The sequence below is a fragment of the Hyla sarda genome, chromosome 2, assembly GCF_029499605.1.
Source record: "Hyla sarda isolate aHylSar1 chromosome 2, aHylSar1.hap1, whole genome shotgun sequence".
Classification (NCBI taxonomy): Eukaryota; Metazoa; Chordata; class Amphibia; order Anura; family Hylidae; genus Hyla; species Hyla sarda.
In genome coordinates, this window is record NC_079190.1 from 293,971,024 (window position 1) to 293,998,647 (window position 27,624).

The 27,624-nt window shown below is 43.5% G+C and overlaps 1 protein-coding gene across 4 annotated transcripts; it reads right to left on the minus strand.

Annotated features, from left to right (window-relative positions):
• Positions 1 to 2,671: 2,671 nt before the first annotated feature.
• SRSF1 (serine and arginine rich splicing factor 1) lies at positions 2,672 to 12,203 on the minus strand. Of its 4 annotated transcripts, XR_008888821.1 has the most exons (6): positions 11,677 to 12,203; positions 11,008 to 11,237; positions 7,555 to 7,727; positions 7,180 to 7,366; positions 6,701 to 6,804; positions 2,707 to 3,180 (listed from the first exon to the last, which is right to left on the minus strand). XR_008888821.1 is itself a non-coding variant. In XM_056557506.1 (5 exons), exons 1-5 carry the CDS (start codon positions 11,868 to 11,870, stop codon positions 6,782 to 6,784), a joined length of 807 nt encoding a protein of 268 aa, XP_056413481.1. In that variant the 5' UTR covers positions 11,871 to 12,203; the 3' UTR covers positions 2,675 to 6,781. The 4 variants fall into 4 exon arrangements, 2 of the variants coding, with proteins under 2 accessions (XP_056413482.1, XP_056413481.1); XM_056557506.1 differs by having other exon boundaries at positions 2,675 to 6,804; XR_008888822.1 differs by lacking the exon at positions 7,180 to 7,366 and having other exon boundaries at positions 2,704 to 3,180.
• Between the last annotated feature and the right edge of the window lie 15,421 nt (positions 12,204 to 27,624).

Here is a 27,624-nt window from a genome sequence, read left to right on the forward strand (position 1 = left end):
AGAATGTGGGGATCGTTGGTATGTTTGGAGCCATGAACTCAAATTCCTTTCTGTCAATTAGTTTTTTCTCCAGTGCTGTCTGTACACAACTTTCTCTGCAGCATACAGCAGGAACGAGGCTAAAAAGGTAAAAACTTGAGTCCTGTGGAAGTCAAACACCAGCTTAGGGAGGAAAGCAGGATCAAGAGACAAAACCACTCTATCCTCCAAAATGGACAGATAAGGTTCATTAATGGAAGAAAAAAACAAAAACAAAAAAAAAAAAAAAGGGATTTTGCCAGACATGAGCAAACTTACAGTAATTCGATTCGTCACAAACTTTACAGCCCGGCAGTTAATGACTTTAGCCGGCATAAATTAGTTCAGCTTTCAGGTGCTCCGGTGGGCTGAAGACTGAGGACTATATCCACCTTTTCCAGCCCACCTGAAAGCTGAACTCATTTATGCAGGCTAAAGTCAGCAACCGCCAAGCAATTCGTGACAAATCGAATTTCTGCAAGTTCGCTCATCTCTAGTGACTACCAACAGGAACACAAGTTTAAGGGTAAGTGCTTTTAAAGAGAATTCAGTCAATGGCTCAAATTGGGCTTGTGTAAGACTATTTAGGACAATATTTAAATCCCAGGGGGAACAGATTGTTTTACTATTGGAGACATTCTGACTGCTGCTTTTAGAAGCCTTTTTATCCATGGGTGCTCTGCTAATTTATAAATCAAAGGGGGGACTAAAAGCAGATACCTGAACCTTTAAAGTGCTAGGTCTGAGATGCTTATCTAGACCTGCCTGCAGGAAATCTAGAATTTGAGATATCAGGGGACCTAACAAATCAATAAGGTCTTACAAATCTACCATAGGCTTTCCATGTTAAGTAAATTTGAGATGTTACCTTCTTTCTACTTGCTAGTAGTGAACTCACAGTCCAAAATACCCCTAGGATCCCCCTTTCAACAGCCATGCCGTCAGAAGTAGGCGGGATGTTTAATCGTACAATACTGGTCCCCGACATAGAAGGTTCAGGGTTTCCGGGAGGATTCAAGGGGTTGTAACAGACATTTTTCTCAACCATGTGAACCAAACCCTCCGGGCCCAGAATGAGGCAATGACTATTACTCTCGCCCAGTCTTCACTGATCTTTCTCAGAACACTCGACAGCAACCTGACTGGAGGAAAGGCATATAAAAGTCCCCAGCACGAAGATTGGGAAAAGGCATCTATCACCAAGGGATGGTCTGTTGGGAATAGGCAATAGAACCTCTAGTTTTCTGTTCACCCTGGATGTGAACAAGTCTATCCAAGGAATACCCCAATGCTGATAAATCTGAGAAAACACTGACTGGTCTTACTCAAATTCTCCCTGATTCAGGCAATGTCTTCTCAGATAATCCGCAATGCAGTTTGAGATCCTTTAGATCGAGAGCAATTAAGGAACTTATGAGAACCTCTAACCATCTCTTTAGATTGGTGGAAATTCATCTGAGAGATGGGGATCTGGTTCCCCCTTGATGATGATTCAGGTAAGCTACCACCGAGGAGTTGTCTGACAATAACTTCAGAACCTTTCCTGCAAACAGGGGAAGAGATTGAGAAATGGTGAACAAGACAGCATTCAACTCCCTCAGATTTTGATTCTATGGCCACCTCCCAACTCCACTGACCCTGTAGGACTAGGGAATCCCGTGACCCCCCCCACCCCCAGGGGCTTGCATCCATAGTCCGGATAAACACCTTCTCCTTTATCCAGGGGGGATACCCTTTTCCAGGTTCTTTTGGTCTAACGCAGATCTGGGCATTGTACGGCCTGCGGGCCACGTACGGTGCTCTGAGCAGCCCGCGCTGTCGGGCTGTACAATGCCCAGGTCTGGTCTAACCAGAGGTATTTTTTTTTACTTTGTCTAATGAATTGGGGGCTCTCTGCCACTGGCTCAGAATGTGCTCCTGTAACCTCCTTGAATCATACTGAGCCCATGGAACAGCCAGGATACAGAATGTTAACAGTTCAGCAACATTGCCAACCTTACTGAAATCTCTAGAGATAGTGAAGTTACAGCAATTCGATTTGTCACGAACCTCAGGGCTTGCTGACTTTAGCTTTCAGGTGCTCCGGTGGGCTGGGAAAGGTGGATACAGTCCTAGGTTCACCTTTTCCAGCCCACCGGAGCACCTGAAAGCTGAGCTAATTTATCAACTGCCGAGCCACAAGGTTCTATTCTGATGAATTACTGTAACTTCGCTCATCTCTAGAAATCTCCCTTGGTTCTTACAACTGAGAAACCCTCTTCTGAACCAGAGCTACTCCACAAGGCAGGAAACAAAATTGGAGAATAGCAGCCAGTGTCACCCTTATATGCAAGTTGTTTCTGTCCCGCAGTTGAAGGGGCAGTCTCTTTATGGGTGCAGTCGTGGGCGATTGGTGGAAAATTTCCACCAGAGTACCCATTTAATGTCTGAAGACTCCAACTTGGCCAAGCATTGGCTTGTGTGTGAAACTGTTGTAGATATTTCTGTAATGCTCATTCTTCTGCATGAAGCTTGCAGAAACTATATTCAGATAGATTCTGTTTCCTTTACTTTCAGCCAATTCTAAAGGCATGCTGTGTACATGGATTTAAAAAATAAAAAAAAACAATGCAAGCTTCTCATAAAGTTACACACAACACAAAACACATTTAATTGTTTATTGAATATTTGCATACAATCCTCAAAAGCCAGTTGAAATGCTATTAGAAAAAGAAAAGTTATAAAAAAATAAAGCGAACACCTATAATTCAAATTTAGAGACATTGTACCAAATTTCAAACCCCCCCCACCCCCAAATCCCTTATTACCATCTATTCGTGATGTATCCTTCCCAGAAGTTGGCTCCATCTTGCCTCTGGCATCCTCTTTCATTTTTTTTTTTAAACAAAAAAAAAAAAAAATTGTACTCCTTGTATTCTAAGCGCTTCCAAAAATAAAAAATGAAACTATGAAATAGCCAATTGAGGATTAAAAAAAAAATAAAAAATTCCACATGAATGCGGTTTAGATGGGGCAGGAATCCACTCCTATGTTCTTGTTATCTGATCCCGCTCCATGAATCCTGGTAATGCATTCTCCCTATCCTATTCACTCCTTCCTATGATTTGAATCCAATGATCCAGCTCCAGGATTGGGATCCAGTGAGCCATCTCCAATCCAAACCTTTACAACCAGCAAAACCAAGAAAAGAGGCAGAGTTAGATATTAACAAAAGTTTCTGGGAACTGAGCAGTTATATGTGCATGTTTTAGTAGTATAAAAAAAATTTGCACAAATAACCAATACATTCCCAAAGCAAAACTAATGACTTGTTTTGTGTTTTAAATTAAAAAAGGGCATTAAGAATTTTACAAGATGCCTTATACAGGCTTAGAAAGAAAGTGCAACACTAGCTCATTCTTTGTAAGCCACAGCCTAAATGGCCACTGTCAGAAAAAAAAAAAAAATACTTCATGTTGTACATCTTTGAGAACAACCTTTCTAATATACTTCTGAGAACATTTCATTGTTCTAAAAAGGACTTCTAAAATCATGGCTTTGTCCAAGCTGATGCACAGGCATGGAAAATCCATTAAGTGAGGGTGCGCTAGCACTTGTGCTCTGTCTAATAGGACAGGAGAGAGCAGAGGAGTCCTATCAGACAGGAGAGAACACAGAGAAGTGCTAGCCCACCCTCACTTACTGGACATTGTCCATGTCTGTGCTTCAGCTTGGCTAAAGCCACAATTTTTATAAATATTTAAATTCTCATGAATTATATTAACAAGGTTTTAGGGGTACTCCGGCACTAAGACATCTGATCCCCTATCCATAATGACAGGGGGATAAAATGCCTGATTGTGGAGGACCCCCACAATCTTTCATGCAGCACCCAGCTATCATCAGCCTCCAGAGCAATCGCTTCAGGTCTGATGAATCACGATCAAAAGGGCCGGAGTATTGTGACATCATGGATCCACCCCCATGTGACATCACACGCCACCTCAATGCAAGCCTATGGGAGGGGGTGTGGCAGCCATCATGCCTCCCCTCCCATAGGCTTGCATTGAGGGGCTGGAGTGTGACCTCACAATACTCCGGCCCCGTGATTGTGCTTCAGACCCGGAGCGATTTTTGCTCCAGATGCCAATTATAGCAGGATGCTGCATGAAAGATTGCGGGGTTCCCAGCAGTGGACCCCTGCGATCAGGCATCTTATTCCCTATCCTTTGGACAGGGGATAAGATGCCTTAGGGCCAGAGTATCCCTTTGTTTTGCCAAGATGTACAACATAAAAAGTTGTAGCTGACAAAGTCCATTTAAAGGATCAGCAACTTTTCAACCAAAAGCAGCCATTGGAAAATGTAATGCCTCATTGTCCTGGCCCAACCACATGCTTATGATCCTAACAGCATCACATTGTGGCAGGACCAGGACATGCGGCAGCTTTTCTGCCCTTTCAGAAACTATCAACACTTAACTATAGGTAGAGCTGAATATAGAAGGAAAAAAGAAAAAAAAAAAAAAACCTTAGTAAGTGTTTGCATAATCTATTGTCAACCTGTTGCTCCTCCCTTTTATATTTAAAGGGAAAGTCCAGTTTAGCATAAATTTTACTTAGCACTAGATTAAAAAGTAGCAATCATGAGCCTAAAATGTAAAAGTGAAACCATCTAAGACAGTTTATTTCTTTACTTCCCCAATCCCCACCTCATATTTAATGAAGGAATTAATGTCAAAAGGGATTATCCAGTGGAATTCTGCAATTTGTTAGCACCTAGGCTGCCTAGAAAAACCACCACCGCTCCCCTTGTGGCTCCGGTATCGGTGCCCTATCCATGGACAGTGACTGCTTCCTAACGCCACACAGCCCTGCTCTGTTCTAAGAGTAACTTGTGAGGACCATATATTGAGACAAGCAGTCATCCTGGAGCAAGTGAAGAAGTTTAAGAGGGGTACTCCAACCCTAGACATCTTATCCCTTCCTTTGGATAGGGATAAGATGTCCGATCGTGGGGGTCCCACTGCTGGGGACCCCCGCGATCTCTCCTGCAGCACTCCCATTTCTGAGCTGCACAGAGTGAGGATCACTCTTTGGCTGATGACGGGCGATGCAGGGGACGGAGAATCGCAATGTCACGGCCTGCCCCTCATGACACCATGCCCTGCCCCCTCAATGCAAGTCTATGTGAGGGGGGAGTGGTAGCCACCACAACATATCAGACTTTCATTGAGTGGGCAGGGTGTGAAGTCACAAGGGGGGGCTGACCATGGCATTCCAATTCTCCGTCCCCTGCATTGCATGTCATCAGCCACAGGGATCCTCGCTCTGAGCAGCTGAGAAATGGGGGTGTTTTGGTCCTTTGGATAGGGGATAAGATGTGTATGGGTGGAGTATTCCTTTAATAATGTCCTAACATTTTGAGTTAATTCTAACTAATTCTTGTATTTTGTAAGTGAGGTATTTGTTAGCTTGCTGCATGTCTAAAGCATTCAGGGTGTTCTTATATGGCCCAGTTTACTTTCCAAAATGTGCATGCGCGAATCCAGAAAAGTTAGACAGAAGTCATATCATATCAAACACCAACCACAACTCATACCAATGTTTACCAGACTGGGAACCTTTAGTTTAACTATAAACTCCCAGAATGCCTCGACAGCCTTTGGCTGTCTCGAAATGTTGGGAGTAGTATTTGAGCAAAAGCTAGAAGTGTTTTTTCAAGCGCATTCCTCAAGACACACCCACTTTTCTGGATTTCCTTAGTCTTTCACAGGTGATCTAAATATGGTCAGTGAATCAGGCATCACCACAGTCATATCACCTGTACAAGACTAAGGAAATTCTGAAAGCAGGACCAGTTGGGGGTCTTTAGGTCGGTGCTTGAGAAACAGCTAGAGGCTCCCAGTTTGGGAAACACTGCCTTATATTCTACATGTAATACAATGTGTGGTAAGGAAGGAGAGTCAAGAAGCCCTTTGGACCTAACCTGTTCAGGTAGTAGATTTGTGCCTTCAAAAGCTACAGCATATTACTAACCATGCAAGATTACAGTTTTTTGTTATTACTGCATTATGACTGGACTACCCCTTTAAAAAGAAAGCAAAGAACAGGTTGCATTATATAAAGATTATACAGACAAAAGTTTCTATTGCCTGAAAGAACATGAGACTTGGAGTTTGGAGACAGTTTGAGGAAAAAAAAAAAAAAAGTCTCTAGTTCTAATAAGCACCTGAAACTTCTAAGATACTGGTTCTCTTTACACAAGACCAGTTGTATTCTTTGTTTAGCAAACTGAACTATATAGTGTTAAATAATGGATCAATAAAAGAAATAGGAGTGCTCAAATAAAGCATAGAAAGAATCAGAGTGCCACCTACAGATTTGTATTACACAAATAGTAAGGTGGGACACTGAATCAACATCTGCCAATTTATAGTAATCTACACAGTTTGAAATGTATTTTAATTGACATTAAAAAAATAGCAATTACCAGTCACAAAGAGGACATGCAGAGTTAGCAGTACTGATATTATACTTAAAAGTTAGCAAGTCCACAAAACAAGTATTGTGGCACATTCGCTTGCAAACACAATTGACATCAAGTTACAAAAGCAAAGCACATTTGGCTGCTTGAATTGGTCTTAACTATAGCATAACTTCAATACTGCCAATATCATCTCACAATAGCACTTGGAGTCATACCATGGCCTCCATATTTGATTTGATCCTCCTCAAGCCTCCATTTGACAATCCTAAAATGATTGAAATGTCCTCCATTATCCTTTAATCCATCTCTTCAGATATGTCTACAGAAAGACACATGAAAGGCAAGGTAAAATAAGGTTTCCCACAAAGTAAAAATAAAAACACAAAAAAACTTATACCACCCAAATCCCCATTGCCATAAACACTGTAGTCAATACACCAACACTGGTGCTTCTGAAAAGTGGCTAGCTGACTTGCAGTGTAGTTCTGCCTAATGCTTTTAAAATACACCTCTAGGCATGACTTAGCTGAGCAGGAATATGTAGGTATAAGGATTAGCCTTCCTACTCTACACAAAAGGCTTAATTCTCCAAAACGTTAATAAAACCGTAAATAAAAAAACAAAGTTTAATAAACCAACTGTATACAATGAAGGGTCTACAAAAGAAAAAAATCATTCTCAGCTATTTATGTACGTGAACGGGATCTGCTGTGGCGGGGAGAATAGCGAGGGGATCCACGGCTTCTTCTTGGAGAGTAGCTGCGGCTGCGACTGTTGCTTCTACTACGGCTCCTGCTACGACTACGACTGCGAGAACGCGATCTTCCATAGCTTGGGCTTCTTGGACCATCAACTTTTACCCGAATGTAGGCAGTTTCTCCCTATTAAACAGATAGAACCTGGGATTGAACGAGCCAAGCTTAACCAGCTTTCCATTTCAGGCATGATTAACTCTACAATTGAATGTAGATGATGGAATCCACTTTCTGGTGACCTACCCTTACCTTCTGACCATAAAGTTAATTAATAACCATGCAGCAATAAAGGCAATGCAGTGAAATATACCTACCTCATGTGACCTAAATTTAGTGTTATCCAGTTTCCGTACAGCATAGGTCATATCTTCTTTTCGCACAAACTCCACGACGCCTGTACCATCCCGGTAAACATCTGCATAACATACATCACCTGCCTCACGCATGTGATCCTTTAGATCCTGCCAGCTTCCACTAGGAGGCAGTCCTGAAATTCACACAAAAGGTCAGTTTTTCAATTGCATGTAATCTACACAAAAAAGCCACTCTTGCTGGTTATACACAGCAAAATATAGTATCAAAGTATAAATCCTTCATTTCAAAGTAATACTTATTAAGAAGCAGATTGTTCATATGAAAAGACTTGGCACATCCCAGGGTCTAAATATGGGTGTTAAGGTCACCGACAATAGAACCTCAATAAACATGCCTGTTCATCCCTGCCCTGTATGTGTAATAACCCCTAGACTTTCTATTGAAGTCTGCCTCCTATCATGTACACAGACCAGGGAAAGAGTACTCACTATTCTCTTCACTTAAGTTGTTGAGGGAGAAGAAAAAAAAAAAAAAAAAAGGCGCCACATTATCCGATAGCAGAAACCAATAAGAATCAGATAAGTGAAGTCTGATCTAAGAGGTTAGGGACAATTGACTCCGATAACAAGATGGTGCCCAGCCACACAACTTTTCCCTGCAGAGCCCCTAGAGACAAATGCATATGGCATCTTAAGGACGCAGGGCGTACCCCCACGTCATACCGGGTTGGTCCCGGCAGCCAATGAAAGCCGGGACCCTGGGGTAATAGCATGCGCCACTGATCATTGTGCTGCACACTATTAACCCTTTAGACGCGGCACTCAAAGTTGATCGCCGCATCCAAAAAGAAAGTAAAAGCTTCCCGGCAGCTCAGTCGACTGATTGAGACAATCGGAGGTCCCCTTACCTGCCTCCGTCGCATCCGATCAGCATTTGATCGCTCCAAGCTTGCGCAATCGACCAATGATAACACTGATCTTTGCCGTGTCATTGCACTGCAATGATTTGTGTAGCAGATCAGTGTGTGCAGTATAATAGCCACTAAGGGAGGGGGCTATAACACTGCAAAAAATAAAATAAAAAGTTAAGATCTTAAAGCGTTAACCCTAATAAAAGTAAGAATCACCCCCTTTTACACCTATTTATTCTGTAGGTCCATTACGATTAAAAATGACACACTACTTCTATAGATTTTTTTTGTTTTCCTTGTTTAACATTTATTTTTTACTTTGCACGAAAATTTGAATGTTTATAATTGTCCTTCTGACCTCTAACTTATTTGAACGTATACAGGCTATATCAGGGTTCAGTTTTTGAGTCATGGTCTAAAAATGTTATCAGTACTTTATGGGACTGATTGCTTTTTATACTTTAAGGTATGCAAAGTGAACAAAAATACACAATTTTGGACTTTGGAATTTTTTATGTATAAGCCATTGACCGTGCAGTTTAAAATTTATAGTTTGGACATTTACGCAAGTGGCGTTATCACATGTTTGTTAAATTTGGTTTACTTTTTTATGGGAAGAGGGGGGTGATTAAAAATTAGGGAAGGTGTTAAACCCTTAACCAAAGGACAAGTGTACGTCCTGGTGCAGTGGTACTTCACGCACCAGGATTTAAGTCCTGTACATGACCGTGAGCATAGGAGCGATGCTCGGGTCATGCATGGCAGGTCCCAGCTGCTGATAGCCGCCAGGGACCCACCAGTAATGGCAAACATTAACCCCTCAAATGCAGTGATCAATACAGTTTGTGTAAGCAGCGTGCCCCCACTAACATGTGACGTCCTCCTGCGCTGTGCGGCATCTGCATGCAACGTCGGGATATCACACGTCTCCCGGCAACCACGCAGCTCTTACAGTAGCGGCTCTACTGTAAAGAGCTGCCGCGGCCATTCTCCACTATGCGCTGACAAATACTGGACAATGCATGACCAGTAATTGTCAGTGCATTGGCATAACCCCGCTCAACCTGTGGCGTACCCCTAGGAGTACGCGTACCACCGGTTGAGAACCCCTGCTTTAGACACCACAATCAAAGTTGATCGCAGGGTCTAAAACGGGAGAATATGCTGCCAGTGAGCTCAGCTGAGCTGTTCGGGACCGCCGGGGTGAAATTGCGGCATTTCGAACAGCTAAGGGGACAGTGGGAGGCTCCCTACCTGCCTTCATGCAGTCCGATGGGAGTTTGATTGCTCCGAACTCGAGATCCAGGCTTAAGCAATCAAGCGCAGATAACACTGATGAATACAATGCTATGGCATAGCATTGAACAGTGCCTGCAATCAGTGTAATGCATGTTATAGCCCCTATGGGGGCTATAGCATTGCAAAAAAAATAAAAAATTATGTAAAAAGTAAATGTGAATTAACCCCTTCCCTATTAAAAAAGTCAGGATCACCCCTTTTCCCATAAAAAGATATATATATTTATACATACTAAAAATAGATTGTAAGTTAAGCCACACGGCCAATGGCCTATATGCAAAAAAATGAGTCCAAAATAGCTTATTTGGTCACTTTTTATACAAAAAACAAAATCAAAGTCCGATCAATATAAAAATGGTACCAATAAAAACTTCATATCACAGCGCTAAATATGAGCCCTCATACCACTCCATTCGCAGAAAAATAAGTTAGGGTTCAGAAGATTACAATTTAATATAAATTTTCCTGCATGTGTGATATATATATATATATACACACACACACACACACACACACACACACACACACACACACACACACAGTATAATTTTAAACGTATGGAGCTACAGAATAAAGATCTGTCATTTATACCGAAAGATTTACTGTATAGAAAAGGAAGCACCCAAAAGTTCCAAAATAGTGTTTTTCTTCAATTTTGACACATGATTTTTTGGTAAAATATTTATGTGAACCAGTCCTCAAAAGCACAAGGAAGGAAGGACAGACTAGTAAAGATAGGATCCAATAAATGGTCTTTATTAATGGTATTATGTGAAGATATGTATATATAGCCAATCACCTAGCAGGGCCCTTAGGGTGAAAGCTATATATTCACCCTAAGCAAGGGCCCTGCTAGGTGACTGGCTATATGTACATATTTTCACATAATACCATTAATAAAGACCATTTATTGGATCCTATCTTTCCTAGTCTTTCCTTCCTTCCCTGTGCTTTTGAGGACTGGTTGACATAAATATTCTATATTTATAAATTCTATATATTACTTAAGGCCTTTTGGGTGAAGGCAACACCTTTCACCTCAAGCACACCACTTATCCTAAGTGAGCTAAACATTCCATATTTTGTGTTAAAATAACTGATGTCATTACAAAGTAGAGTAGGTGGTGCAGAAAATACATCAGACTTTTAGATGCAAAAAAGTGAAAGGGTTATGATTTTTTAAATAGAAAAATTGAAAACGCTTGGTCCTTTAGGGGTTAAATTTCGAATAGCCTATACATACCTGATACTACTACTCTGTACTCCGAGCGCCTGGATGGAGGCCCATATCTTCCACGGGGTGCTCCCCCAACACCACCACCGCCTCCTCCGCCACCGCCGCCACCACCACCGCCTCCTCCGCCTCCACCACCACGTCCTCCTGCCCCTCGACCACTTCGTGGAAATTCAACTCGCAGTCGGTAGCCATCATAATCATATCCGTCACGTCCATACACAGCATCTTCTGCATCTCTGAAGAAAGCCAAGTAACAATTCCCATGGTTTACTGAGAGGACTAACAGAAGTTTCTATAATCCTTGCGGCTCAGCCTCTGGTAAAGGAAAGCTGCGCCCTCAAGCCACATGGAGGCATCTTTATATTACCATGCGCACCAGAGACACCGACAGCCTGTGAGACAGTACTATCTGGTCCCAGCAGTTAAATCATATACCACTACTGTATCACTAAATGCAGTTAAATATAATATACGAAGTAAGAACCAGCAATATAAACAATAGGTCCAGCCTACTAGTAGACAATGGCGCCCGGTCCTGTGGAGGGCGCTCGGCGACTGCACGTGCTAATTGCAGCACATCCCCTCCCCCACCATCCACAAAGCGAGCAACCATTTCCTACAGTCTCCCGCCACAACTAGGCCCCACTATAACGCGGCTGGCGTTAACTCAGTTACCTGGGGTCTTCAAACTCTACAAAGGCGAAGGGAGGGCCGCCTCGTCTGTTCTTCAGATCGATGTCCCGGATGGCGCCGTACTTATAGAACACGTCCTCTATGTCCTTGGTTCGGATGTCAGGAGGCAAATTTCCCACATAAATGCGGCAATCGTTGTTGCCCGCCGGCCCCCTGATCACGCCACCTCCTGACATCTCCAGCTTGACGGCTTTAAAGTGAATCGACTTAAAGAGAAAACTGGAAATATGTCCCGACAGTAGCTACTGCTTCTCTCCGATAGCGAGCCGCTGAATGCTTTTCACAAAATGGCGTCCTCTAGTTTTTTGTAATGTAAACCGCCTCGCGCAGTGATTCCTAAGTCTTCGAGAGGGAACGTGTAGTGTAGCCTTCCGCCAGTCAAACAGCAGGGTGGAGACTGAGCTGCCCGCGAAACTAAGAAACAGGCTTCTGCGAAAAAGCAATATATATAAGGGAAACCCGAGAGCGCTGTTGTCTTCAGACCCGGTGGGCGGGGCGGAGAACAATCCTCCGCTGGTGACGTAGCAACACCAGATGCCCGGCCCGTTGTTTTGCATTGGCGGGAAAGTTTTTTTCTTCTTTCTTTGTTGAAAGGGTTTCCTGCTCCCGACGTGCTCTGCGCTCGTAGAAGCAATTACTCGGTTTATTGTCTCTTCTAAAGCGAATGTTGGTGATATTTGGAAAGTCTTCCATTTTGTTTAGAAATCTACAGTTGCATTTTATTACATTCTATTAGAGCTTCTACCGCTCCTTGGGTGTTACAAAGTCTATGGTTGGCACTATATTTTGGAACCTTATAATTGAGTTGACTGCAACCTCTGCTTAAGATCTGACACAACTAAAACCTCAGTCAAGCTAGGTTCTCTCTAAGATCCTGCCCCATTAATTGTATCCATTGGAATCCCATCGAAAATGTGATGCTGACAAATGCTGTTAACAGGAGCAGCGGACACCATTCACTTCTATGGCCGAACAGTCACCTAGTGATTCTTTTTGGGATGTATGCAGTATTTCAAAAACACAACAGTCTCCACTTTTGAGTCCATTTCAAATAGCGGATGCATTCGAAACGGAGTTACTAGGTGACTCTGTTTGGCTATAGAAGTGAATCCCATTAACAGTATATGTTGGGTTCCTTTTTTTGAATATAAGACAAACGAGAAAAAAGACAGCGCCCCTAGTGTGATATTACAAAGGATTACTGGCACAATGTAAAGATTTACACTTACCACAGGATGTTGCGCTCAGGGCACGACACCATATCACGTGTAGAAAAGGATAATCTGTATGCAGCCTTGATCCTCCGGTGGGGTTCTCCCTAAGGCTAGGTTCAGACTACGGAATTTTCGCCGGAATTTTTGCTTTGAAATTTCCGGCAGAAATTCCGCTTACTATAATGCATAGTGTAGTGAATTGTTTTCCGTTCACAAATTCACACTTCGGAATTTGTGAAGCGGAAAATCCGGATGAAAAATCCGCTAGAAAATTTCCACCTGAAGAAAGGGGTTGCTCTTTCTTCAGGTGGAAATCCTAGCGGAACACATAGCAGTCTATAGGAGACTGCAGTGTCCGCACAGTCCTAGTGCAGACTAATTCAGTCGGCGCAGGCGGAACTCGGAATCTCCGGGCGGAAATTTTCTGCCCGGAGATTCCATAGTCTGAACCTAGCCTTACCGGCAAATACAACAACAAAAAGTCCCAAAGGAAAGATGGATCTAAATCGTCATCCTTCTTCCACTGTAGCTGCGCCTGATTTAGATCCATCTTTCCTTTGGGACTTTTTGTTGTTCCTTTTTTTTGAATGGATTCCAACGGTTACAATCACCAATGGCAGGAGCATACCTCAGGTATACCTCCACACTTTTTACAACACGTGCCTGCTTGCCAGGCGTTTTTAATGTTTTGGGGTTGGTGTTTTTTACTAACTTGTGCCTTGTAAATCTTGGCTTGTGTTTTTAATGCATTGGTCTTTTTGGTGTATAGCCTAGCCCTATGTAGAAAATGTGCTATATCTATACAACCTATACCTGTTGTAAGGGTGCATTCGCACCAGGTTTTTGCAATACAGTTCCCGTATACGTTTTCAATGTGAAAACCATATGGAACCGTATTGAAAAACGTATGCATTGACTCTCCATTGAAAACCGTATGCCAAAAGATGCATCAGGTTGTATCTGTTTTGCACCCTGTACGGTTTTGGCAGGTTTTTTCCCGTACCCAAAACCGTAGTCTACCACGGTTTTTGGTCCGGGTGAAAAACTGTATCAAACCGGAATTTTTTTTTTTTTAACATGGGAGTCAATGGGAACCGTACAGAACCGTATGTGAATACGGTTCCATCCGGTTTTCACCATACGTCTTTTGACTTTACACAGTTTTTTTTTCTTGGAATGCCACCGGACATCAGTTTTTCAGACCGTATACGGTTTTTAACTGTATACAGGTTGAAATTTGTACACACGTTTTGATACAGTTTAGTCAGGTTTTGAGGAATCCGTTTTCATCAAAAACCTGATCCGGGAACTGTATTGCAAAAACGCGGTGTGAATGCAGCCTAAGACAGTTGAGTCAGAAGAGGGCATGAATTGTCTATCAAGACGAGGGCCTAGTTTGGTGCAGTAAGGGATCGTTCATATTACATTTGTTCCATTGGTGAAACGTACACATCATCAAAAAGGTATGCTGACATGTAAATAAACAGGTAATTGTATTCAGCTTGTTCTAAACAAGTGTCAAGTGTGGTCCACTTTTGAGGAAGATTGCACAAAACCTCTTTTCAACAACAGTACTTATTAGGGAAAAAGTATGCATAAGACAAAGTTTCCACTTGTTTTTTTCTCTGGCAGTTTTTGGAATACTGCCACTCTAGTTTTTGAGCCAAAGCCAGAAGTGTGTTCAAAAGGAATAGGACATATAAAGGAAGGACTTACACTTCTCCTTCCTTATGGATCCACTTCTGACTTTGGCTCAAAAACTGCAGTGGCAGTATTCCAAAAACTGCCAGTTACAACATTTTTGTGCAGTTCACTCCTTGCTCAAAAACATTTGACAATTTACCACCAAAAACCAGGGTAAAAACTCCTGTTATGCTACTGGCCTTAGACATAGAAAAGGCCTTCGACTCAGTTTTCTGGCCATACCTTTGGGGGGTCCTCTCTAAAATGGGGTTCACTGGGCCGTTTGTACACCTTCTGCACCTGCTATACTCCAACCCTACGGCTTTTCTCAAACTCCCTACCTCTTCCCCCTCCCCCATTATAATTAAGAGGGGCACTCGCCAGGGATGCCCGTTGTCCCCTGCTCTTTTTGCTCTGGCGATGGAGCCCCTGGCGAGATCCCTACGAGCCTCCCCCACTGTGCTGGGGGTTACGATCAAGGACTCCATCCATAAACTTTGTTTGTTTGCTGACGACCTCCTTCTATCCCTGACACACCCCCTATCATCTTTACCTAACCTGTTTCGCCTACTCACAGACTTCTGGACTTGCTCGGGCCTCCGGATTAGTCCATCTAAGTCTGAAACACTCTATATACACGTTCCTCTCCAAACGCAAAAGTTGATTTCCCTTAACTTTAACTTTCCCCCTCCAATGCCTACCCTGTCTTATTTAGGTGTTCGTATAACCCCGGCGGTTGCTTCCCTCTATGGTGCGAACTACCCGCCCCTATATAAATCTATCCGACATGATATCCGCACTTGGGACAGGCCATACTTATCATGGATCGGAAGAGTAAGCACGGTTAAAATGGTGATTCTGCCTAAACTACTGTACCTGTTTCGCACTCTTCCAGTTCCGGTCTCGACGGTGGATCTCAAGTCCCTCCAGTCCGATATCTTTAGATTTATATGGAGATCCAAAAACCCCCGCATAGCACGTAATGTAATGTACCTTCATAAGCGTTTAGGTGGTATGTCTGTCCCCAACTTCCAAAAATACTATTATGCTGCCAGACTGGGACAGATGGCCTGGTTCCTGGCGGATGGCGATACCCCCATTTGGGTTCACCTCGAATCCTCTCTCATCTCTCCCCACTCCTTCTCTTCCCTAATGTGGTCTACTCAACCTGTTGCTAAATACGTCCCTTACTCTGCTCTTCTCACTCTTCATTCCCTTTCCCTTTGGCGACTGGTCCGCTTTCGCTTTCACTTACAATCTTGCCCTCCTCCCCTCCTACCCATCCTCTGTAACCCTTTTTTTCCGCCTGGTCTAGCTCATTCCTCATTCCGTTGGTGGTCTTCACAGTCCCTGACTACTGCTCATCAATTCCACACTCGTGGGGTTCTGATGACAAAAGATGTGTTTACTCTACAATTTCATCCCCCGCCCTCAGAACTCTTCCATACGCACCAGAACTTTTCCTTCTTACATTCTAATTTTCCTGCACGCACTATACCACAGTTGACTAGGTTTGAACGTCTTATGCTATATATGGTCCTTCTAGACGAGGACTTCTAGCCATAATATATGGTTTGCTAAATTCTCCCCCACCCGACACTAAACAGTCGTTCATGCTTCAGTGGGAGGCTGATTTCCATATGGAGATGTCTCTAGAGGAATGGAGGGAGTGCTGCGATACCTTGAGTAGAGGGAGCTGGCAAGTGTCTCTTACTGAGACGTCACTGAAAATATTACATAGGACGTATTATGTCCCCACGAGAATACATTCCATTTTCCCCAGTGCTTCTCCCTTATGTTTTAGGGGTTGTGCAGATAGGGGAACCATGCTTCATATGTGGTGGACCTGTCCTCTCACTAAAGCTTTCTGGACTTCTGTTCTTTCTATTCTTCGCTCTGTTCTCTCTTTTCGCTGTCCCCTCCAACCTGCTTTTTGTCTCCTCGGCAGACGGCCGCGCAGGATGCCCAACAGCCAGTTTAGATTAGTGCAATTCATACTACTGGCTGCGCGGATTCATATAGCAACATGCTGGAAGAGCCCAGTCCTGTCTATTGATAGAGTAGTTGATAGAGTTAATGATATTCTGATCTTTGAAAAAATTAACGCGGTTCGCGCCGACATGATGGCCTCCTATGAGAGGGTTTGGTCTCCTTGGATTTCATCCTCCTATTGCCCGGAGATTCGCCATACCTTATCTCTAACGTAATCACTGACAACACCCCTACTGTTTTATTACCCTGCTGTCTGTTTACGTCCACACATGTTTGACCCATGGACTTGTTTATTCTCCTATTTCCTTTTGTTCATTTGATTTTGCCTTATTGTTGATTCGGGCTGCGTCCCGATACTTTTGCTTTACTTTAGTATTGCTACCTTCTTGCCTAATACAATAAAATTGGTTGGTTTGACACTAAAAACCAGGGTAAAAATAACAATAAATTCCCCTCTATGGCACCTCGAGTTCCCATGATTACCTCAGGATAATCTTTGATTCTGCCTTGTCTTTTATACCACACATGTAAGCTCTTACCCACCTCTTGCAACCTCCAACCCAAAAAAAAATCTCACATGTGAAGAATTTGATGAACTTGGATAGTCCCTCCTTTTTTTTTTAAATTATCTTAAAAGTAATAAAACATAACTAAAGTTATGTAAATCTTGTTTTGATCTATGGAATATGTTAAGGCTGCACATACAATACCTAGAAACAATATTGAAATTGTTGAGCAAAGAAGGCTGGAAAGCACTCACCACTCTGCTGCAGTAGAAAAACCTTCTTTTATTTCCGTGCAGTCATAAAAAAAATAGGTTCTGGAGCGAACATGAGCAAACCGTGCTGTGAAGACAGAGTTAAAGCTGTTGCACACATATCTTCTCCTTTATCAGACCAAGTGGTGAGTGCTTTCAAACTTCTTTGTTTAACCTGTTGGGGACGGAGGGCATACAGGTACTCCCTTGCATCCTGGTACTTAAGGATGAATGGAACCCTATTTTGGAAACTACACCCATCACAGAGTTCAATAAGGGGTACAGTGAGCATTTACGCCCCACAGGTGTCTGACAGATTTCTTGAACAGTCGTCCATAAAAATGAAAAATTTAATTTTTCATTTGAACAGCCCACTGTGTCAAAGATCTGTCAAACGCCAGTGGGGTGTAAATGCTCACTGCACCCCTTATTAAATTCTGTGAGGGGTGTAGTTTCCAAAATAGGGTCACATGTGGGGGGTCCATTGTTCTGGCACCACGGGGGGCTTTGTTAACGAAAGCTGTAGGGTGTTAAGGCTCACTTTACCCCTTGTTACCTTCCTTGAGGGGTGTAGTTTCCAAAATAGTGTGCCATGTTTTTTTTTTTGTTTTTTTTTTTTTACTGTTCTGGCATCACGGGGGCTTCCTAAATGTGACATGCCCCCCAAAAACCATTTCAGCAAAATTCGCTCTCCAAAATGCCATTGTCGCTCCTTCCCTTCTGAGCCCTCTAGTGCACCCACAGAGCACTTTACATCCACATATGAGGTATTTCCTTACTCAAGAGTAAATTAATTTCAAGTTTTGGGGGCCTCTTTACCTTTTAACGTTTGTAAAAATGAAAAAAATGGGGCTCCAACAAAGTTAGTGTAAAAAATGGAGATTTAGATTTTTCTCCTCCATTTTGCTGCTATTCCTGTGAAACACCTAAAGGGTTAACAAACTTTTTGAATGTCATTTTGAATACTTTGAGGGGTGCAGTTTTCATAATAGGGTCCATTATAGGGGATTTCCAACATAAAGATATTGGAAACATATTCACTTCAAAACTTAACTGGTCCCTGAAAAATTCTGATTTAGAAATTTTCGTGAAAAATGTGAAAATTGCTGCTATACTTTGAAGCCCTCTGATATCTTCAAAAAGTAAAAACATGTCAACTTTATGATACCAACATAAAGTTAACATATTTTATATGTGACACGAAAAAACAATCTCGGAATCAAATTTATAACTAAAAGCATCTCAGAGTTATTAATGCATAAATAGAGATCAGATTTGAAAAAAATGCTTCCGTCTTTAGGGTCATAATGGGCTCCGTCCCCAAGGAGTTAAGCTGTCTGTTGTTTCTTATGGATGATAGAGCCCCACGGGTATGCAGTAACCGCAACGGTACTGTTTCAGTGTGTTGGCTTCTGAGACAAGGACAAAGTGCAAGCCTGGTTTACACATGAAGTGGATATACGAGTCGTCCTGACCTTATGGCCCAGATTTATCAAAGAATGTCTACAGTAGAGCTATTTTCCCACATTTATTTGAGTGGTGGGTTTGACTAGCGTGCATCTTATTTATCAAGAAGGTGCAGCAGGATTGTTACGCCGAGCGCTCCGGGTCCCTGCTCCTCCCCGGAGCGCTCAAGGCGTCTCTCTCCCTGCAGCGACCCGGTCAGACCCGCTGACCGGGAGCGCTGCACTGACATTGCCGGCGGGGATGCGATTCGCATAGCGGGACGCGCCCGCTCGCGAATCGCATCCCAAGTCACTTACCCGTCCCGGTTGCCAGCTGTCATGTGCTGGCGCGCGCGGCTCCGCTCTCTAGGGCGCGCGCGCCAGCTCTCTGAGACTTAAAGGGCCAGTGCACCACTGATTGGTGCCTGGCCCAATTAGCCTAATTAGCTTCCACCTGCTCCCTGGCTATATCACCTCACTTCCCCTGCACTTCCTTGCCGGATCTTGTTGCCTTGTTCCAGTGAAAGCGTTTAGTGTTGTCCAAGCCTGTGTTACCTGATCTCCTGCTATCCATTTTGACTACGAACCTTGCCGCCTGCCCCGACCTTCTGCTACGTCTGACCTTGCCTCTGCCTAGTCCTTCTGTCCCACGCCTTCTCAGCAGTCAGCGAGGCTGAGCCGTTGCTAGTGGATACGACCTGGTTGCTACCGCCGCAGCAAGACCATCCCGCTTTGCGGCAGGCTCTGGTGAACACCATTAGCCTCTTAGAACCGGTCCACCGGCACGGTCCACGCCAATCCCCCGCTGACACAGTGGATCCACAACCAGCTAGCCGAATCGTGACAAGGATGATGAATTTTGCGCAGCTCTGCTGTGGTGGGAAAAGCTCTACCACATACACTTTTTCTAGACACTTGTGAGGGAGGGAAGTAGACACTTTCCCGGGTCCTGAATTTGGTAGGTTAGGTGTATATACTTACTTTCACAGAGCTGCCTGGACATTTTTACTTGCATTTTAGACGCTACAATCAAATTTGATTGCGGTATCTAAGGGGTTAAAGCCGGGCATCACCGTGATCGATGATATCTGGCATTAGAGATGGGTCCTGGTGGCAGATAGCCACCTGGACCACTCAGCTATGACCCACGCTCAGCTTCTGAGCACGTGTCATAGAAGGGGAGTGGGACGCTGTCGTCCACAAGGGGTTAAAGGTTGAATTGTGGAAGGTAGAAATTATTCTCACGCCTACTGGTAGGTATTCTCACGCCTACGGGTAGGCATAAAGAGTAAAACTGTCTATATCCAAAGACGCATAAAAGTCTCAAAATATGCTGCTTGCGCCTGAACTGCGCCTAAACATAGACAAAAAAAATGCTCTAAAAGCAATGATAAATCTCCCCCTATGTGTCTGAACTATTGAATATTGAAATTGTGTTTTCCATTCTACCCAACACATTTTTATCAATATCAACACATTTTTATCAATATGTTATATTAAATGAAACATTTAAGAAAGCCATTGTATGGCTATGAAGTAGGGCTGCACAATTTGAGGAAAGTGTGCGATTGCGATTATGTCCAGTCCCCTCATTTAATATAGCCACCCCCCCCTTCTAATTTCATGTTGACTGAACATAAAATGGAGGGGATTGGATATGAAATTGGGAGAAATTAGCTTAGCTCCTCCTCTGCATTTCACGTGCCTATTATAGTCAGCACACTTGCTTTTGTTGTTGTGTTGCTCTGTGGTGCAGTGCAGCCACGTGGGAGGGAGCACTGGGAGTGACTTCCATTAACCCCTTAACGACGAAGGACGTATATGTACTAGGGATCGACCGATTATCGGTTTGGCCGATATTATCGGCCAATAATCACGATTTTGGGCATTATCTGTATCGACAATTACCTTGCCGATAATCCGATAATGCCCCGCCCCCCACACCGCCCCACCGCCCCGTATCACACCCCCCACCGCACCGCCCCGGCCCCATTGCCTCCCCCATCCCCGGTTTTATAATTACCTGTTCCCGGGGCCCAGGGTCAACGCTACTTCTGGCTCCTGCTGCTTCCTGCGTTACGCTGTGCGCAATGACGAGTGACGTCACGTGATGCAACGTCACCGTCAGTGCGCACAGTGACAGCTCCGGAGGACGCCACCGGAGTCAAATGTAGAGTGGACCCCGGGCCCCGGGAACAGGTAATTATAAAACCGGGAATGGGGGAGGCAATGGGGCCGCGGCGGTGCGGTGGGGGGTGCTACGTGGGGCGGTGGGGGGTGCTACGTGGGGCGGTAGGGGGCACGGAGCGGTGCACAGATTATCGTGTCGGTATCGGCCCTAAAATATCGGTATCGGTCGATTCCTAATATGTACGTCCTCCGCCGGCTCCCGCGATATGCCGCGGGGTCACGCGGTGTCCCCGCGGGATATCCAGTCGGTCCCGGCGGCTATCAATAGGGGATGCTGCAGCACCCCGCTATCATTACTGTGCAGAGCCAGATCGCTCTGCACGTAATGATGGGCAATACCGGGGCCGGAGCATCTTTACGTCACGGCTCCGCCCCTCGTGACATCACGCCCGCCCCCGTCAGTACAAGTCTATGGGAGGGGGCGTGGCGGTTGTCACGCCCCCTGCCATAGACTTGCATTAAGGGGACGGGCCGTTATGTCATGAGGGGCGGAGCCATGACGTCACGCTGCTCCGGCCCCTGTATCGCCCGTCATTACGCACAGAGCGAACTCGCTCTGTGCAGTAATGATGGCGGGGTGCCGCAGCGGCGATCCCCGGGGTCCCCAGCAGCGGGACCACGGCGATCTAACATCTTATCCCCTATCCTTTGGATAGGGGATAAGATGCCAGGGGCAGAGTACCCCTTTAAGGGGTTAAGGACCGGGAAAAGGGGAGGTGGTTTAGTTTTTTCCTCCTCACATTCTAATAGGCATAACACTTTCAATTTTCCACCTACAGACTGATATGAGGCTTGTTTTATGTACCACCATTTGTACTTTGTAATGACATCACTCATTTTACCACCAATTCTACAGTGAAACTAAAAAATTATATTTTTGGGGCAAAATAAAAAATAAAAGTGAGGGGGGGGGGTTGATTATACGCAGTGCACTTTTCGGTAAAATTTACACATTATCTTTATTCTGTTTTAAAGGGGTTATCCACCATAAGGTGATTTTAGTACGTACCTGGCAGACAGTAATGGACATGCTTAGGAAGGATCTGTGCTTGTCTTGGAGCTAAATGTCTATGTTGTGAAATTACCTTAACACTGTGGCTAGCTTTTTGTGAACTGGTATTTCCTGTTTGACTTTTCTTTTTTTGACTACAAATCCCACAATTCCATTTTCCTTCATCCCACACATAGCCACCCCACCCATTGAAACATAAATGAGCTGCATCCATTCAAAAGACCTGTGGTTTTCAATCAGGGTGCCTACAGCTGTTGCATTAGTTGCAGATTGATCTCTCTCCCACCAAGCGATCCCTCCACTCATTGAAGCAGACAGGCTCCCTGTCATCAGCTGACTAGTGAGTCAGGTCTCGGCCGCATTGCAACCTGGGAGACAACAGTCATTTTGTGTGCTGGTAAAAATAAATATTGTAGTGAAAATGACAGAAGAATTGTGAGAAAACCATCACACACAGGTACAAACACTATATTATGAACTACACTAACTTTACAGACCCTGTAGCATAGTGAAATAAAAAAAATCCTGGAATACCCCTTTAATTTACTACAAATTTTTTTTTTTGGGGGGGGGGGGGCGCGTTTATCATTGTTGGTTTTGGAAAGTGAGTTCTGAAGTCATTAGGGCTGCACGATATATATCGCAAAAGCAATCAAATCGCGATTTTTGCTCATTGCGATATAGCGATACGGCCCCCCGGGAAAACTTGTGATTATCTGCTTGGGCCGGCTCCCGTGTGCTGCTTCAGGCGGGGCCGGCCACAGCAGGTAAAAACAAATTTAAATACTAAAAGTCAGCGTTTCCCAACCAGGGTGTCTCCAGTTGTTGCAAAACTAAAACTCCCAGCATGCCCGGACCGGCAAAGGCTGTCCAGGCATGCTGGTAGTAGTTTAACAACAGCTGGAGACACCCTGGTAGAAAAACAATGAGCTAAGTAAAAGGGCGCAGGGGAAAAAAAAAAAACCTTCTGCTCACCTACTCCCGGTTCCTGTAGATGCTGTTTCCCTCCGTGCGGTCCGATGTCTCATCTCTTCTCCATACAAACAGTAGGACCTTTCCCTTTTCAGCCAATCACTGGCCGCAGCAGTGTCATGTGTCAGGCCAGTGATTGGCTGATGGGGAAAGGTCTTTTTCAGCAGCAGCAAACACACTAGGTTGGTGATTTGAAAACCACCGGGGAAACCTAGTGTATTGCTGCAGTACAAAATTTGAATGGGGGGAAGATTGTGACGGGGGAATGTGGCAGGGGGGGAGATTGTGACAGGGGGGAAGATTGTGACAGGGGGGAATGTGACAGGAAGATTGTGACAGGGGGGGAATGTGACATGGAAGGAAGATTGTGACGGGGGAATGTGACAGGGGGGGAATGTGACATGGAAGGAAGATTGTGACAGGGGGAGGAATGTGACGGGGGGGGGGGGGATGTGACAAAGTGGAGAATGTGGAAAAAGAAAAAAGGGGAGAGGGCTGCGCCTCGTGTATTACCCAGGGTATCTGTGTCCCAATCAGGGACTAGTGGAGCCGCGAATCTATAAAATGGCTGCTCACCAGAAGTATGTAGAAATAGGCATATTACCCCTTAGGGTTACCCAGTATGTGGAAGCGAACTGCACGGCCCAGGGTCCAACGGGAGGTGATGAACTCTTCTCCCGTACAATCAAGAAGAAATGGAGAGAGAAAAAACGGAACCTTGTCTAGGTGCTGTTCGCAGATCCAGGTTAATGAAACACGAATATGTATGGTAAGTAAAGTGCCCGGAGGCACTACGTTTATTATTAGAGCTTCCAATGACGCATTTCTGAGGGTATTTCCTCCTTCCTCAGAATGGAGTATCTGTGTATGCAGAGGAGTTCTTCAGATTCGGTGGACAACGTTGATGACCTACTTTTTATTTTTGTTAGCCTCAAATACAGCTGGTGCTAACCCCTAATCGTTACCCTGGTACCCACCGCCACAGGGGTGCTGGGAAGAGCCGGTACCAACAGACGGTAAGAGACTAGCATTGCTTAGGCTGGGGAGGGCCAATAACAATGGTCCTCGCCCACCCTGGTAACATCAGACTGTTGTTGCTTGGTTGGTATCTGGCTGAGAATGAAAATATAGGTATCCTCACACACTTTCTGCATACTTGAAGGGTATAGGCAGGAAATTTTTTTTCATATATACAGGTATGTGGCTGGCCAGCAGCACAGCATCTGTTCTCTCCTTACACATGCAGAATGAAAAGATCAGACACTGACCACAGCAGGACAACTGAAATGCTCATACTGTCATTGATCTTGTAGCAGTGACTGGCCAATCACAGGACTATATACACAAACCAGTGGGCACGACATAATTAAAAACAGCAAAGTATATATCGGGGGAAGTCTGCGTGAAAAGACCAAACGACAAGAAAAGTGATTATACATAAACTAATGGCTGCACAACCTAATAATTCCAAATCAAGTCACAACTTAAAGGGATATTCTGCCAGAAAACATCTTACCCCCTATCCAAAGGATAGGGGATAAGATGTCTAATCGTGGGGCTCCCGCCGCTGGATATCCCTGTGATCTCCCCTGCGGCACCACAGTCATCTGGTGCACAGAGCGAACTCCGCTCCGTGCTGGATGACTGGTGACTACAGCCGCCACGCCCCTTCCATTCATGTCTAAGGGAGGAGGCATGACGGCTAGTACAGAGACATGAATGGAGGGGACGACGTGTGACGTCACGAACACGGAAGCTCCAAGCTTCCGTGTTCCAGATGCCGCCGTTGCCGGCCCGGAGATCGCGGGGGTCCCCAGCGGCAGGACCCACGTGATCAGACATCCCCCTATCCAAAGGATAAGATGTTTTGAGGCAGAGTACCCCTTTAATTAGATACCAAAAACACAAAATATATCTAAATGCTCCTTTCATGGGAGATACATGGTCACACATGGAATTACATTAATTATTTAAACCAAAACATGTGCAATACAATTAATAACATTAAAAACTGTACTAGAAAAGGTGCTAACACTACCTGCTCTGGCTTTGTTTGGGTCAGGACCCTCACCCACTGAGCAAATCCCATGCACTAAATTATGTTTCCATGTATAATATCAAAGAATAATAACTTGTTTAATATATTTTGTGTTTTTTTTTATTTATTTTTTTTAATAATGAGGTTGGGACCCAATATTGGATTTTCAGTTGTGCAGCTATTTGTTTTATGCATGATCACTTTTCCTTTTGTGACCCATGACGAAGATTGTTGACTGAGAACCACTGTGATTAATCCCTAGAGCAAAGACAATGAAGTTAGACATTCAGTGACAGTTGTTGTCACAGTCTATGGCCCGGCTTGCTGCTGCAACATTGGAAAATGCTGTGATTGGTCAGTCACTACTGACTGACTAATCACAGCTATCACTGATAGGAGGCTGCTGTGCTTGGTCCCCTGCTACAACACACTGACAGTCGGATATCTGTGACTGCCCATGTTAAAAATATAAAAATATAAATAAATATAAATATGTTTTTATTATATTTTTTATTTTCTTTATAGTTCAAATACTTATATGGTACCACTACAATTGTAATAACTCATAGCATAACTTGCTTTTTCTTCTGTTCACTAACCAGATGTCCTCACAAAAAAAAAAGATAAATTGAATGTACCTAAAAAAAAATACCAATGAAAGCTTTAACCCATGCATCCCTATAAAGATATGGCTGAGGTGACCGAAAAATAACAATGTTAAAAGGGTACTTCAACAAGGAAAAAATAAAAATGCTGCAGAAGCTTAAAGAGTACCTGTCACTAAATACAAATTTTAGTATAGTGTTTCTTGTGTAATTAGGAGACACTTTCCCATTCACTTGCTTTTAAAATGATCAACATAAATATGTTTAAAATGTAATAGAAAAAACGGCCACTAGATGGCTCTGTTCTGTTCCCTGCCACAATTAATATAGTGAGTTTTGTCTCCTCCCAGCCTGGCAGGAGACCAAACACAGGAGATGCTTCTCTGCACTGAGCTTGGTTGACAGCTGCACAGAGACTCACTAAAAGCTGCAAAGAGCCTCATTGAAAGCTGCAAAGAGCCTTACTGAAACATGCATAGAGCCTCACTGAAAGATGCACAGAGCCTCACTGAAACATGCATAAAGGCTCATTGAAAGATGCACAGAGCCTCACTGAAAGATGCTCAGAGCCCCACTGAAAGATGTACAGAGCCTCGTTGAAAGCTGCAGAGAGCCTCACTGAAACATGCACAGAGCATGAGGTCTTCTATTCATCACAGGACTGGAACAATGTGAGGGTGGAAGTGGTCCCCCAGCAGGCTTCAGTGATGTCATGCCTGCTGGGAAACTCCCACTTCCTTCTGCTGGGAGATTGACTATGTGAGCAAGAATAAAGGTAAGATAAAGAGCTTTTTAAAAGTTCAGAATTTTTTTTTTAAGGTTGGGAGGAGTGTTAGGAGTAGTTATGAAACATAGCCTGTGTTAGCTTAGAAAAGTTTATTTGGTGACAGGTACTTTTTAACCCCTTAAGGACCAGGCATTTTTCGGTTTTTGCACTTTCGTTTTTTCCTCCTTACCTTTAAAAAATCATAACTCTTTCAATTTTGCACCTAAAAATCTGTATTATGGTGTATTTTTTGCGCCACCAATTCTACTTTGTAATGACATCAGTCATTTTACCCAAAAATCTACGGCGAAACGTAAAAAAAAAATAATTGTGCAACAAAATTGAAAATGCCATTTTGTAAATTTTGGGGGCTTCCGTTTCTACGTAGTAAATTTTTCAGTAAAAATGACACCTTATCTTTATTCTCTAGGTCCATACAGTTAAAATGATGCCCTACTTGTATAGGTTTGATTTTGTATTAATACTGAAAAAAAATCATAAATACATGCAGGAAAATGTATACGTTTAACCCCTTAAGGACTCAGCCCAATTTGGCCTTAAGGACTCAGACAATTTAATTTTTACGTTTTCATTTTTTCCTCCTCGCCTTCTAAAAATCATAACTCTTTAAAATTTTCATCCACAGACTAGTATGAGGGCTTGTTTTTTGTGCGACCAGTTGTCCTTTGTAATGACATCACTCATTATATCATAAAATGTATGGCGCAACCAAAAAACACTATTTTTGTGGGGAAATTAAAACGAAAAACGCAATTTTGCTAATTTTGGAAGGTTTCGTTTTCACGCCGTACAATTTATGGTAAAATTGACATGTGTTCTTTATTCTGAGGGTCAATACGATTAAAATGATACCCATTATTATATACTTTTATATTATTGTTGCGCTTAAAAAAAATCACAAACTTTTTAACCAAATTAGTATGTTTATAATCCCTTTATTTTGATGACCTCTAACTTTTTTATTTTTCCGTATAAGCGGCGGTATGGGGGCTCATTTTTTGCGCCATGATCTGTACTTTTTTTTGATACCACATTTGCATATAAAAAACTTTTAATACATTTTTTATAATTTTTTTTAATAAAATGTATAAAAAAAGTAGGAATTTTGGACTTTTTTTTTTTTTCGTTCACGCCGTTCACCGTACGGGATCATTAACATTTTATTTTAATAGTTCGGACATTTACGCACGCGGCAATACCAAATATGTCTATAAAAAATGTTTTTTACGCTTTTT

Excerpts from the sequence above, each read along its gene's own strand:
- SRSF1 (XM_056557506.1), bottom strand. The coding sequence starts at position 11,870 with ATGTCAGGAGGTGGCGTGATCAGGGGGCCGGCGGGCAACAACGATTGC. Across the intron at positions 11,238-11,676 it reads GTAGAGTTTGAAGACCCCAG|AGATGCAGAAGATGCTGTGT; the intron begins GTAACTGAGTTA and ends GGCTTTCTTCAG. Across the intron at positions 6,805-7,179 it reads CCACAGCAGATCCCGTTCAC|ACATATCTGAAGAGATGGAT; the intron begins GTACATAAATAG and ends GTCTTTCTGTAG.